The sequence below is a fragment of the Nanorana parkeri genome, unplaced genomic scaffold (assembly GCF_000935625.1).
Source record: "Nanorana parkeri isolate BGI_ZX_2015 unplaced genomic scaffold, ASM93562v1 scaffold913, whole genome shotgun sequence".
Lineage (NCBI taxonomy): Eukaryota > Metazoa > Chordata > Amphibia > Anura > Dicroglossidae > Nanorana > Nanorana parkeri.
Genome location: NW_017307181.1, coordinates 294,671 through 308,105, shown reverse-complemented (window position 1 = coordinate 308,105; position 13,435 = coordinate 294,671). Strand labels below are relative to the sequence as shown.

General features: G+C 38.5%; 1 protein-coding gene across 1 annotated transcript in view; it reads right to left on the bottom strand.

Annotated features, from left to right (window-relative positions):
• Positions 1-489: 489 nt before the first annotated feature.
• Positions 490-13,435, bottom strand: part of LOC108794923 (toll-like receptor 7) — a 16,898-nt gene continuing 3,952 nt past the window's right edge. The window contains 1 exon segment of the mRNA XM_018566072.1: positions 490-3,624. Within this exon segment, the coding sequence (XP_018421574.1) occupies positions 490-3,624 (3,135 nt within the window).

Below are 13,435 nucleotides of genomic sequence, written 5' to 3'. Positions count from 1 at the left end.
GGGTTATTGTAGCCACTGACACCAATGCAGGGGGGTATTATTGCAGCCACTGACACCAATGCTGGGAGTTACTATGACGGCTACTGACATCATCAATAGGGCTTTTTTTACTCCCACTTTCTTCTTTGTGTGCATTGCAAAAAATGCAGCAGGGCCAGCATTTTTATTGTCACAGCCCATTTATATTATATGGGCTGCCCAACTCGATGCAATGCACATCAACTCAAGAAAACATACTGCTCTAGTGTGGCCTTCTATCATTTTCAAGATGACCACCACTGCATTAAGGCCTTCTTTCCTCATGCTGGATCAACATCATTCATCCCTCATCAAGCATACTAATTTTTTTTAAATTGTGTCTATATTATTACACAATAGTCTAATTAGTTATAAAAGAATGTAATTACAAGCTCCAATGCATATATTTTTGGGGACCTTAAAATGTAGTTAATATATGTATCTTTGTTGATGTGTGAAGCACACTGTGAATTATATATTATCTTTAAAAAGTCTGTCATATGCCATTTTGTTATCTGTTCTTAATACATTTTTTAAACAGTTCCAAAAATAATTGTGGGTGTTAGAATTAGTAGGCCAGTATAAAACAGAGTTGCCACAGAGCCTCTTCCTCAGTCGAAGGTACCTGGATTTATGTAAAGTTTTCTCAAGCAATATAAAAATGACGACATCCACTTTTTCCTCAATAAGGCATTGGTGTGCTATGTAGAAGGCTGTCTTAAAATGTCCACTTGTGATATACTTATCTGTAAGCACAAACACAGTTTTTCTACTGAGCTGGATACTTTCTGAAAGATTATCCAAAAACGGTTTTCCAGGCAGCCAGTCTCTTTCTTCTAAGCACAGGTTAAACATCTTTTCTCCCTGTTTTTCAAGAGTTATAATTAACTCATTAAAAATCCAGTCTGATACGGCATAATCTGTGCTATCATATACAATAAAAGCATCGTAACAAAAGTTTGGCAGTTTCCGATATCCTTTTATCTTGGCTTTCAGTAATTGATAGGTGTACCAAAAATCCCAATAGAAAAGGTGACTTGAAGTGCAGACCACCAGTAAGCAGATAACAAGTGAGGATGAACATGAAAACAAAGCCAAATTTCAATGTTCTACTCCACAAGTATATAGATCCAGGAATATTAGACTCTTTCCTCTGTGTGCTCCAGGTCCATCGCATGACGCGTCAGGTACCAGATATGGAATGATAACATTTGTGCTGTTTATCCAAGAAACAAACCACACAAGATCACAGTTACATTTAAATGGGTTATCTTGTATAAAAAGTTTTACTAGGCTTGAAAGAATGTTATCAGGAAAACTGGATTTGCCAATAAAACTGATTTTGTTGTAACTTAAGTCCAGATATTTTAGGCTTACTGCATTTCTGAGAAAGCTTAACGTTATATTTTTTATTTTGTTATTGCTTAATATCAGTGTTTTAATATGAGTGCAGTTAGTTGGTTCAAATGGCACAACAGTCAAATGGTTATTGCTGAGATCTAAAACTTTAAGTTTTCCTAACTGACATAGCATTTCCCAGCTGAAAATCTTAAAATTGTTATTAGCCAGAAAAAGTCTACTAAGATTAGCAGGCAAACCTTCAAATACTTTAGAAGGAATAAATGTTAGCGCATTATAGGAAATGTCTAATGTAAGCAATGCTGTTACATTTTTAAAGAAATTTGTGTATCTTGTATCTCCATCTCTCCATAAAATATCTAAGCGGTTTCCTTTGAATTCCAGGATTTCAATTGACTGACTCACCATTTCATAGCTGGTTGAAGTTGATATTTCATTCCAGTTCATCATTAGCTTCTTTAGGTGTCGTAGGTTGGCTGTGAATTTTAGCATATGTGTTATCCCTTCAGCTAGGAAATAATGTTGGTTGGAGCTAAGATCTAAGATCTCCAATTCTTGGAGTTCCTCAAATGCACTTGAAAGGAGAAGATCAACGCGATTGTTAGAAAAATCTAAATATTTTAAATGTTTTAAGCTTGCAAACTCTGTTCCATTCAGTGCCTGACTAATTACATTACCTGACATATTGAGGCATTTTATAAAGCTAAGATCTTTAAAGTCACTAGTTCTGATGAAAAAAATATTGTTTTGGCTTAAGTCTAACATCTGACCATATGCTTGACAGTTTTTAGTTGCAGGTGTTTGAGATCTTGATCCCTCATTCACATTGAGTTTACAGTGATGTTCTTGATCATCATAATTGAAATAATGGACATCTCGAAATGGTGCATAATTATATTGTGTAGAAGATGATTTGAAATTTGAGCAGGAGGAAACAGCCGGGTTATCTGCAGGGGATATTTTATTATTAGCAAGTGCTATTGTTTTTAGTGAACTAAAATTCTGAAACAAGCTAAAGTCTGCCACTTTGATAAAATTTGTGCCAAGATCCAAAACAGTAAGATTTTTTAAATCCACCAATGGCTCAAGGTTTTTTTTCTTCAGTTCTTGAAAAACATACCCACGGATTCTCAAAGTTTCCAAAGATTTTAAACTGGAAAATATTTTGGGTAACTGCAGATCCAGTTGATATTGCTGAGGCTCATAGTTGAATGAAAAATCTAATGTTTTCAGTGTTGGTACATGCACCAAGAATTCTGCTTGCGTAATTTCATGTGCTAGAAAATTTTGAGAGAGGTCGAGCATTTGAAGATTATGAATATTTTGAAACCATCTACATGGGATATTGCGAAGAGAGTTACTTTGCAAACGAAGAGTGTGTAAGCTTTGTAGTGAATCAAAGGCTTTCTCATGAATAAAGATCGGAGCATTGTTTGGGCATGGAATACAAGCATATGGAGTATTGTAACACCGAGGGCAATTTCCACTTAGGTCTAGAACTTCTAAGTTGGTCAAGTTCTGAAAATCATATTCTTGAATATACTCTATTCTGTTATTATAGATGTATAGTTCCTTGAGACTGACTGGAAAACTTCCAGGCACATAAGACGGATTATTTGCTTTAAGGGATAAAAGTGTTAATTGGGTTAAATCTTTGAATGTGTCTTTTTCAATGTGAAAACTGACGTTACATGGATTCCTGTAATAGCAGTTCTCTCCTAAATATAACATCTCAATATTGTGTATTTCAGATAGGTTGTTCTTCTTAATTGAAATAATGGTATTAGCTTCTAAACTCAGAAGTCGTAGGTATGGTGGTAGGCCTCTTGGAAATTGTGAAAGTTGATTACCATCCAAAAAAAGTGAGCGCAATTTAAGTAGTGAAGCAAAACTGCCATCCTCAATGGAGAGTTTCTGGTTGCAAATGAGGTCCTTAGGACCTAATTTTATGGGTATACAGTTACATTTAAATCCAATTTCAACCAGGTTGCTAAAGTGGGAAAATGAATCTGGCGTGATTTCTTCGATATGATTGATATTCAATGTCAAATTGGTGGTATTTCTAGGTATTTGTGGTGGGATTTCCATTAGGCTACGATTAGTGCACTTTACAATAATAGCAGTGCCGTCTAGTTTCACATCACAAGGTAAAGTTTTAGGGAACCAACTGGCTTCTAGCAGTCTCAAAAATAAAAGTATTAAGTAGAAAAAAAAGAACCGTAATCGAGATATGTGTAATGAAAACATCTGAAAAGAAAAAAAAATAAGAAAAAAAAAATGATTGCAACACGATACAATAAAAAGTAGCACTTAATCATGACATTGTAAACCAAATTATCCACTGTTTAGCAAAATGCTTTCAGTGGTGAAACATTACATATTCTTTATTTTTGCATAAATCCACTATTATACATTACATTTTCATGATATCATAAACGTTGTTTAAACATTCTAGTTTAGTTTGTATTTTGTGTTTTAGCTATGTGTAAGTCCAAGTAAATGTGTTGGTCACTTACAATGAACAAACAGAAACATTAATAGCTACATAGTATTTGAGGTTGAATAAAGACACAGGTCCTTCAAGTTCAACATTTGTTTGTCTGTGTGTGTTTGTGCGTGTGTATGTGTGTGTGTACATGAGTCCCTTTGTGGTCTAATTTTTAAGAGTGCCTGTACACCTGTATGTTATGGTCTCTGAGGAAGGTACCTAAATGATTTTTGAATGATTCAATACTCTCTGCTGACACCACTGCTTGTAGAAGAGAGTTCCAAAATGTAACCACTCTGACTGAAGAGAATCCCCTAAGCCCTTTGTGGTTAAATCTTTTCTCCACCAATTTTAGGCGGTGGCTTCTAGTCTTCTTAACAGTAAATACACGGGCGGACGGGCGAATATTACTGTCTGTACATTTTTTTTTTTTCTGCTCACGCGCACCCTCTAGCAGAATCCCGGCAGGCATGTAAACAGCTGGTACCAGCTGTTACATACAAGTGTTCGGCTGGCTCTACAGCTGTCCGCTTGTATTACATGGTACAGTGCACCGACGTGACCCCGTCTTTTATATTTTACAAAAAAATTAGGTAATAAATGTTTTATAACATAACGTAGGGAAAACAGGTTTTTTTTCAAAATGTTCGGTACTTTTTTATTACATAGTAAAAAATAAAAAACCTTAGTGGTGATTAAATACCACCAAAACAAAGCTCTATCTATCCCCCAAAAATGGTATAAAATTCATTTCAGTACAGCGTTGCATACTGAAAAATGGCCTAGACAGGAAGAGGGTTTAACACCCCGGTCAGCAAGTGGTTAATGGAGTTTACACTGAAATGTTGATTGCTGATGTTGCCATCTCCACTAAACATTTTGTATATCAAAATCATGACCCCTCTTCATCCCCTCACTTCCAGCGTGAACAAGTTTAAATTTAGCAACCTTGTCTCATAGGTTTGGTCCTGAAGCCCCTTAATTAGTTTAGTTGCCCTTCTCTGGACTCTCTCCAGCTCAAGGACATCCTTTCTGTGGATTGGTGACCAAAACTGGACTGCATACTCCAGATGAAGCCGAACTAGCGATCTACAAAGTGGCAAAATTATAGATTTGTCTCTACAGTACATTCTCTTTTTAACACATGACAGTACTCCGCTTGCTTTGTTTGCTGCACCCTGGTATTGGATGCTATTGTTCAATCTGTTGTTTTCTATGACCCCCAAATCTTTTTCCATTTTGACTTCCCTAGTGGAGTTCCCATTAATGTGTAATCCGCGTGCCTATTTTTAACCCCAAAATGCATTACTTTACATTTTTCAGCATTAAACCTCACCTGCCATGTAGTTGCCCACTCCCCTATTTTATCCAGGTCCTCCTGTAATGTTATAATGTCTACGCCCGTGTCTATTAGCCTCCCAATTTTAGTATCATTAGCAAAACACAAACATGACTATTAACACCTTCCCCAATATCATTAATAAAAAAGGTTAAACGGTATAGGGCCTAGCACAGAACCCTGGGACACGCCATTCTCGACCTTAGACAAATGTGAAAAAGAGCCATTTATCAATACTCTCTGAACACGCTCCTGTAGCCAGTTCTTTGTCAATGTACAGCACCAATCAATTCAGAGGCAATTTGAGGATCTACAGCTGAGTGATACACAAATAAGGTACAGTTTTATTAATAGTTTAGGTACTTGAATGTATTTTTAAGATTTATTCCTGAGTATAGTGTTACTTTAAGGCTTTCGTAATATTGCCACCGAGTATTCAAACTAACCTTGGTGCTATTCAGAACATCTGTGCTCAGAAATCCTCTAATTTACATATCCTTCTCCCTTGAGCTCATTAGTTTTACAGTTTTCTCATGGAAAGATAGAAAGTTGTGTGCATTAATCTGCACAATCCATTTTCATCAACGATTCATACCACATCAATTACCAACATTACAAGATGACTAAATAGTATCCTGCTTGGCATGTCAGGCCCTAATAGGTTAGAGTCAAGTACACAGTACGAAGCAGAACAGAATATCGTGAGTACAGTTTATTTGCAGCAAATATTGGCACAACACTACAGCTTTAATACTGCTTCTAAGCTACACTCATTATAAAGCAGAATTATTGTGCTATAAGCCTTTAAAGATCAAGCAAATGGAACCTATGGAATAAGCTAGTTTAGAAAAAAAAAACCTTTAAAATTCCAAGATGTTAATGAACTACGCAGGAATTTTTTTTTTTTGATACTTGGATGTCTTTTGTCGCAGCTGAGTTTTCACTACAACAGATGCAAGATCTGATGTCCATTTTTCAGCTATCTAAATGGTACCTTGAGGCCAAACTGACGGGGTCTCTAGGACCCCTAGATGTCCTTTGACTAGAGATATCATGATCTTACACTTTTACTGAGTTTCCCACCTCACTAAAGTATATGATTTAAAAAAAATATCCTTGCCTTGGTATGCCACTGAAAATTAATACACCAAAACATGCAGTTAGTGTATTGGTAAAGATTTAACAAGGAAGTTTTCTACCATCATACAAAATTTAAGCCCCTGAAACTTTCTTTGTAAAGTAAATGTGTTAAATTAGTAAATTGCATTATAAAGGGAATGAGTGCTGTTCATATCTCTGGCCTGTAGATGTCAGATGTTATATGCATAATACTTTTTATATGCTTACAAGTTAGTTCTAGCTCCTGTTCCTTGTATGATATACTCAGAAGCCTGCATGTGTATTATGGATGTCTGAACTTGCTAATAATTGCACTCTATAACTATTCTGCCTCCAAAACTACAGGACAACAAGATGGGCAATGAGGATGTCTCTTCAATCTCTACAGCAGAATGCACCTTTTATTGCACACCCAGGGGAGTTTGCAGTGCCTTTTACTGCTTGGATCTGTATGTTTGACAATTACATACTTGCTCCTAATAGCAGATATTATAGCAGGTTGTAAGTTATCAGTTCTGTCACTAGATGGTGTGATGTGAAACTGAGTAAATGCATTTTTTAAGGGTTACCTTTTTTCTTTTTTACTACATTTTATGTATGTATATATTGGATGTTGTGTTATGTAGCATAATATACATTCTATATGCACGGGATGTCATGATTATTTATGCAATATAGATGTTTTCAACTTTATATATATTTTTGTGTTTGGAATTGAATGGTTTGAATTGTGAAGGGGTTAATAGTCTTGTGAGAGTCATTAATGTTTCTGTATAATGGTGTGTGGCTAGTGATTAGGGATGGGCTCCATGTTCAAGTAGAGCAAGAGTTCGATTTGAACATCGGCAGTTCGTGTGTTCGGCGAAAACACACGAACTCTCAGGGCGTTCGGTGGGCACAGTGCCTTGTGAGCCCTGATTGGCTAAAGCCTTGCAACTGACCACCCTTTTTCTTTATATTTGGCCGCCATCTGTCAGAATGCCATTCTGCGGCGTGAGTTTGTCGCAAGTGTATGGGTCGGGGGGACGTCGTGTTTTTTAAAATTATTTTTTCTATTTATTTTTTGTTTTATTTGGGCCAGTCGTCGTTGTCATGGACAATGTTGGACGTCGTGATTGACCCTAGGATTATGTTGGTGGATCCATTTATTTTTTCTTTATAAAAGACTTGTCTTTTGTTTTTCAACTAAAGGATTTTTACAAAAGTCTGGCCTCTTTTTTAAAAACTTTTACTTAACCCTTTTGTGAATGGGTAGGGGTACAAGTATATTGACAAACAAATATTGAAACATAAAGCGTGGTGGATTGATCAGCTCTACACTACACAATATGTTAGGTTACAAACCTTTCCTGTAATGCTGTTTATGTAATTATTACATTTTGAATTGTGCTACTGTTTACTTGTCATGCCATCTCATCTTCAGCCAGTGTTAGTATTGTGGGGGCAATAAAAAAATGAATATATAGACAAAGTTGAAGGATTAATATGTAAGATATATTTTTATATACCATGGAAATTAATATGTTGTAAATTGTGTTAAGGTACATCAGGGTGGATGCGGGATCATAAATTGTCAGATGGGCCTACAGCTAGGCTTCTGTGATGTCTCCTAGCTCTTGAGGCTCTCCCCCTGTCCATGAAATGTTTGCACAGATGTTGGGCATTCATAGGAGTTCCCCTTAATGGTGGCCTTCTTAACTGCTGGCAGGTAGGGAGTTTAATCCTTTCCCCCCTTGAAAGGTGTGTGGGACCTGTGAGTTCTGTCCCCAATCTGTGTCCGGCCAGCAGGAGGGGAGTTGTGGCTGGCTGGGTGGAGCAGGGAGAGGAGTGGTGGCAGTGCTGCACTATGGACCTCTTTATGAATCTGTGCATGCGCATTTAATGGATGCCCGCGTCTAGGATTGCCACCTGTCCAGGATTGACCCGGACAGTCAGGGTTGTGAATGCTGTGTTCGGGTTTCATGGCAGCTGAAACCCAGACGCAAGATGTTAGGCAGACAGGGGCAACCAAAATGAAGAAAGGGGCTACTGGCCCCCAACTGAAAATAGTCTCAACTGTGATATTTACATATGAATGGTCGGCGCTATTTACATATGAATAAGTCGCGACTCCTTCTACCCAAAACATTTCCACACGTTGCTTGAGTGTTCGGGTTTCACTTGAAGAAAAGGTGGCAACTCTACCCGCGTCGGAAGTGACATCACACGTTATTGGCATCACATCCAGTGTGGAGGTATATAAGGAAGGGAACCCTGTGACAAATAGCCACTATTACTGGGGAAAGACAGGGATGATTGGAGGACCCAGGTGAGACCTGGAGGCTGTTTGTCCTCCCCTCAGACCTCACTTCACCTTTATTTTTTTCGCCCTCTGTGTCTGCTTCTCCTGCTGTGGACTGAATATGGAGGTATATTGAGAAATTACTTTTAAGGTATGAAGTATGTTGGGTTTTACATTTCTTGTGGCATACATTGGTTATAAACCTGAGAAATATGAATAATATATTCTATTCTAAGTTAAGATGCAAAAAGGTGTTGAAGTCAAGGGCAACTGTATAGATAGATCAGTTGAGCCTTGAATGAATATGAAGCTGTGGGATTAACTGCCCAGACCAAAGGTCATTTTGTGCTGCATAGCGATACAGAGTTCACTTAACATTGTGAATGGGAGCAGATTTCATGCTGCGGTTTAATATAGTGAAATGAGCTGCACTTAAGAGTGACATCGTGACTGTAGTTGATTTTTCATCCACCATTCCCATAATATAGAGGGGACTGTAAATTAGGTAAATTACTTCTAAGTAGCCAATGCTCCAAGAGCACTCCCATGATGGACTACAATCTCAGGTTTAGTTTACTAATTTGTATTGAGATTGTAATCCACTACAGGAGTGAGCTTGGAGCGGTGGCTACTTTACAACATACACAGGGACCATTCAGAGACGATTTAAGGATCTACAAGAGTGATACACTAATAAATGTTCAGTGGGTCCCATCACACTCCTGACCGGATTGTACCCTCTTGTATGGGGTGGGTGACAGAGTGACTGCAGATGCCTCTGAAGATTAATGAACAAATAATGGAAAGTCACTCGCACTCCAACTTGATTATTAGTCAGTTCTAAGTTTGTTTGCCTGAAGAAGGGACCATGTGGTTCCGAGACGTCGCTATTACGATGTGACACTCCAGAGGTCAATAAACACTGACTAATAATCAAATTGAAATACGAGTGACCTTCCATTATTTGTTCACTGATACACAAATAAGATACATTTTTGCAAATAGTTAAGGTACTGAAATGCATTTTTAAGATTTAACTCCTGAGTTCAATGTCACTTTAAGAGGATTTAAGGATATTTCCAGAAGTGAATTGTAAAAGCCATGTTATATAAATATACTGTAATGGTCATTGTAAAATGTTTGATAGCAAGGGGATGGAAGGGATATTAACCCCTTTGTGACGGGAGAAGTACAATGTACGTCCCGCCACAAAGTGCCCAAATGACTTCTCACGTTCCTGTACGTGATTAGCTATTTGGGGTTCTGTAAGGCTGGTAACCACTGAGAATCAGCAGTTACCATTCATTAATGGATGCCCTAATATTGAGGCATCCCGTAATGAAAGAGTTAAGCTTTTTGAGACACACGATCCCTTTCAGGAATCGGTGTCTGACAGTGAGAGCAGAGCCGCATTTACTGTTCTCACTGACAGCTGGTATAGATCAGGAAATCCTGATGTATACCGGCTTTTTCCCCCTAAACTTTTAGCAATAGAAACATTTAGATACATGTTTTTATTGCTGATACAATGTTGCAGGTTTTCTGATTGTTGTGGGAACGATCGGAAAACCTTTAGTGACATCTGATCCGTGTGAAGCAGAGTGCGGAAGTCAGCGGTGCGTGTAACGTAGAGTGCGGAGGTCAGCGGTGTAACGCAGATAGAAAAGGGATTTACAGTGCTCATGTGAAAACCATGTTCTCTGTCCTTGTGCCTCCGCTGTTCCCGGTGTGAGCCTGGGACCAGCACAGCAGCTCTGCGGCCGGAGCTCAGTAGTCGAGTTCTGTTTGATCTCCTCTTCTGAATGCAGGCAGTGATGTGTATTACATACATGTTACATATCGCTGCGAACGTCGGAATGAGAGCAATAATTCTAGGGTCATCAATCACTGGTAACACTAAACTGATGAGCGGTAAAAGCTTTTAAAGCGTCGGCTATGGTCAATATAGAGTATGGTAGTTTTTTTCGATTTAAAGGGTGCGCGCAATTTTAAAGCTTGACATGTTTGGTGTCTATTTACCCGACGTGACCCCGTCTTTTATATTTTACCAAAAAATTGGGTAATAATACATGTTTTATAAAATAACGTAGGGAGAACATGTTTTTTTTCAAAAATGTTTTTTTTCAAAAACCCCGTAGTGGCGATTAAATACCACCAAAAGAAAGCTCTATCTGTCCCCAAAAAATGGTATCAAATTCATTTCAGTACAGTGTTGCATGACGGAATAAATGTCAAAGTACTGCAGCGCTGAATACTGAAAAATGGCCTGGCCAGGAAGGGGGTATAAACACCCGGTCAGCAAGTGGTTAAAGTATCGCCTTTTTTTGGTTTTGTAGCTTTTTGAGGTTTCGCGCGTGCGCAATTGTAAGGCTTGACATGTTTGGTGTCTTTTTCCCCGACGTGACCCCGCCTTTTATATTTTACCAAATGTCAAAGTCCTGCAGCACTGAACACTGAAAAATGGCCTGGACAGGAAGGCAGTTTAACACTGCAGACATCAAGTGGTTAATGGTAGGAATCTAATATAAAGATATCCAGTTTTCAAACAAAGGTTTTTCAATGTATCCAGAAAAACAGTATTTATTGGAGGCTGTGTGATTTGGGCCACAAGTTCTGATAATCAGCATAGGCAGGAATTTGGTACTGGAGTTTTACATTTCATTCACAGGACCTCTGGAGCTAAAAGACAGCAATAAAAAAAGAAGTTCTAACCTTTCTTCACTCTATAAAAAATAAAAAGCTCTGACTGGAAATACACTTTAATTTGGTATTTCATAAATGTCTCCATTCTTGACACTTGTTGGATTACATGGATTACATAATATCTGCTTCCTATTTCATCTGTTACTGGCAGCTAACTGCAACATTACTTCCTTTTTTAACTGCAATGTTTTCCCTTACCTTATTTTTGTTTAATACGTGCCAAATAAGTTGGAAGTTATAAATACACACACAGATTATTATGACCACCTGACGTTTGTAGGCAAATTAGCTATAATTTCTCGCTGAAGTTGCTAGAGGGCCAGACCATTATAAATAGGGAAGCAGGTTGTTTACCACGACAGTAGAAGTGATTTGTTTCTGAAGATATGGGGAAACAACGCGATTTAACAGCCTTTGAACGTGGGATGATTGTTGGCGCTCGGAGCCATGGAGCGAGTATCAGCAAAACAGCAGAATTCGTTAAATGTTCAAGAGCAGCTGTTGTTAAAGTGTTTAAAGACTGGACTGTCAGACGAAAATCTGGGTCTGAACGTGTGTATTGTGGCCGTCAGCGACTAGTTAATGTTAGGGCAGAACGGAGAGTGGCAAGACTGGTACAAGACAACGATCTCTGAACGCACTCTTGATGGGGTGGTCATAATAATCTGGCCACTCAGTGTGTGTGTATGTGTGTGTGTGTGTATATATATATATATATATGTACTGTATATATATATATATATACACACACACACACTGTGTGTATGTATGTATATATATATATATATATAATCACATTTCAGATATTTTCCGTTTTAAAAGATAACTGTGTTCAGTCTTGTCTTGTGTTTCTGCCGCAGAAACACAAGAAAACGTATAGTGTTGGAGTATCTAAACTTTACTGTATATTATTTTCATCACTTTATTTCATACCTTCTGCACATGCCCACAGGAGTTCATTCATTCCAGCACAGAGATGTCTGGAGAATGTTACATTGATATGTGCATGTGCAGCTCAATGCACATTCAGGTAAGTACCTGTCTGCCTGCCTGCTCGCAAATTTTTTTGTTTTTACGTTTAGTCCCAATAAGTTCTTGGAGTACAGGTTAAGATAAGTGAACTGGGCAAAGTTTGACTAACCCAGCAGGTACCCGATATAGTGCCATGTACCCCCATTCAAATCTATAGGAGCCAAATTCAATTTTTATCCAGCCTTTTTTATGGCTAATTTGCAAGCTTTTGTTAAAAAAAGGACAGGGGTAGCTGGGAACAGACATGAGGGATATGTGCCAATGCAAAAACATTGTTCAGCAGTGAGAAGCACTTTTAATGTGACTTAAAGGGCAACATTAAAAATACAGACATTCCTCGGTTACCGGCTTACCTGCTTTGCGACCATTCGCACTTACGACGGACTGCCGACCGACCTCGCCCCTTGCGCGTCAGCGCGACGTGTCGCCGGCGGAAGTGATGTCCTTCAATCTTCACTGCGGATCCCGGTAAGTATTTTCATTGCCCGATGTACAGTACACTGTTCGGTACTGTACATCTGCAACGCTATACAGTACTGTACTAATGCAGTATAGTACTGTATAGAGTTCCTCACTTAACGACCAATTCGTTTAACGACCTGGTCGTAGGAACGGAACCCGGTCGTTAAGGCCAGGAATCCTGTGTGATATCACTGACAAAATGTGGTCATCACCATATTTGCTCAACAACATGACCCGAAATCCCCAGCCCATTTGTTCACATACAGAATACAGCCAGGTATCTGTCATTTGTGAGAGGAGTAGCAGCAGGTGAACATTGCAGGGCATGGTGGGTTGTCACAACAGCAGGTCAACATCTTCAGAGAGTGAATCATCATGATTGACATGGATCGACATCCCTGGACGAAGTGATTGATGTTGAATATACATAGGTAGACATTGTGTATTTCTAATAAATGACTTTTTTTTCACAATGTGTTTTTTCATTTACTTCTTCATGTGAATGAGTAACAAGGGGTACAATGTATCCTGTACTCATTTACCTAGGGAGGCCAGATATCTGGGGAATTCCTTTTACTAAAAGAGGGCTGCAGCGTCTGAAAGGTCACCCCCCCCCCCCCTTTTCATGGACAAG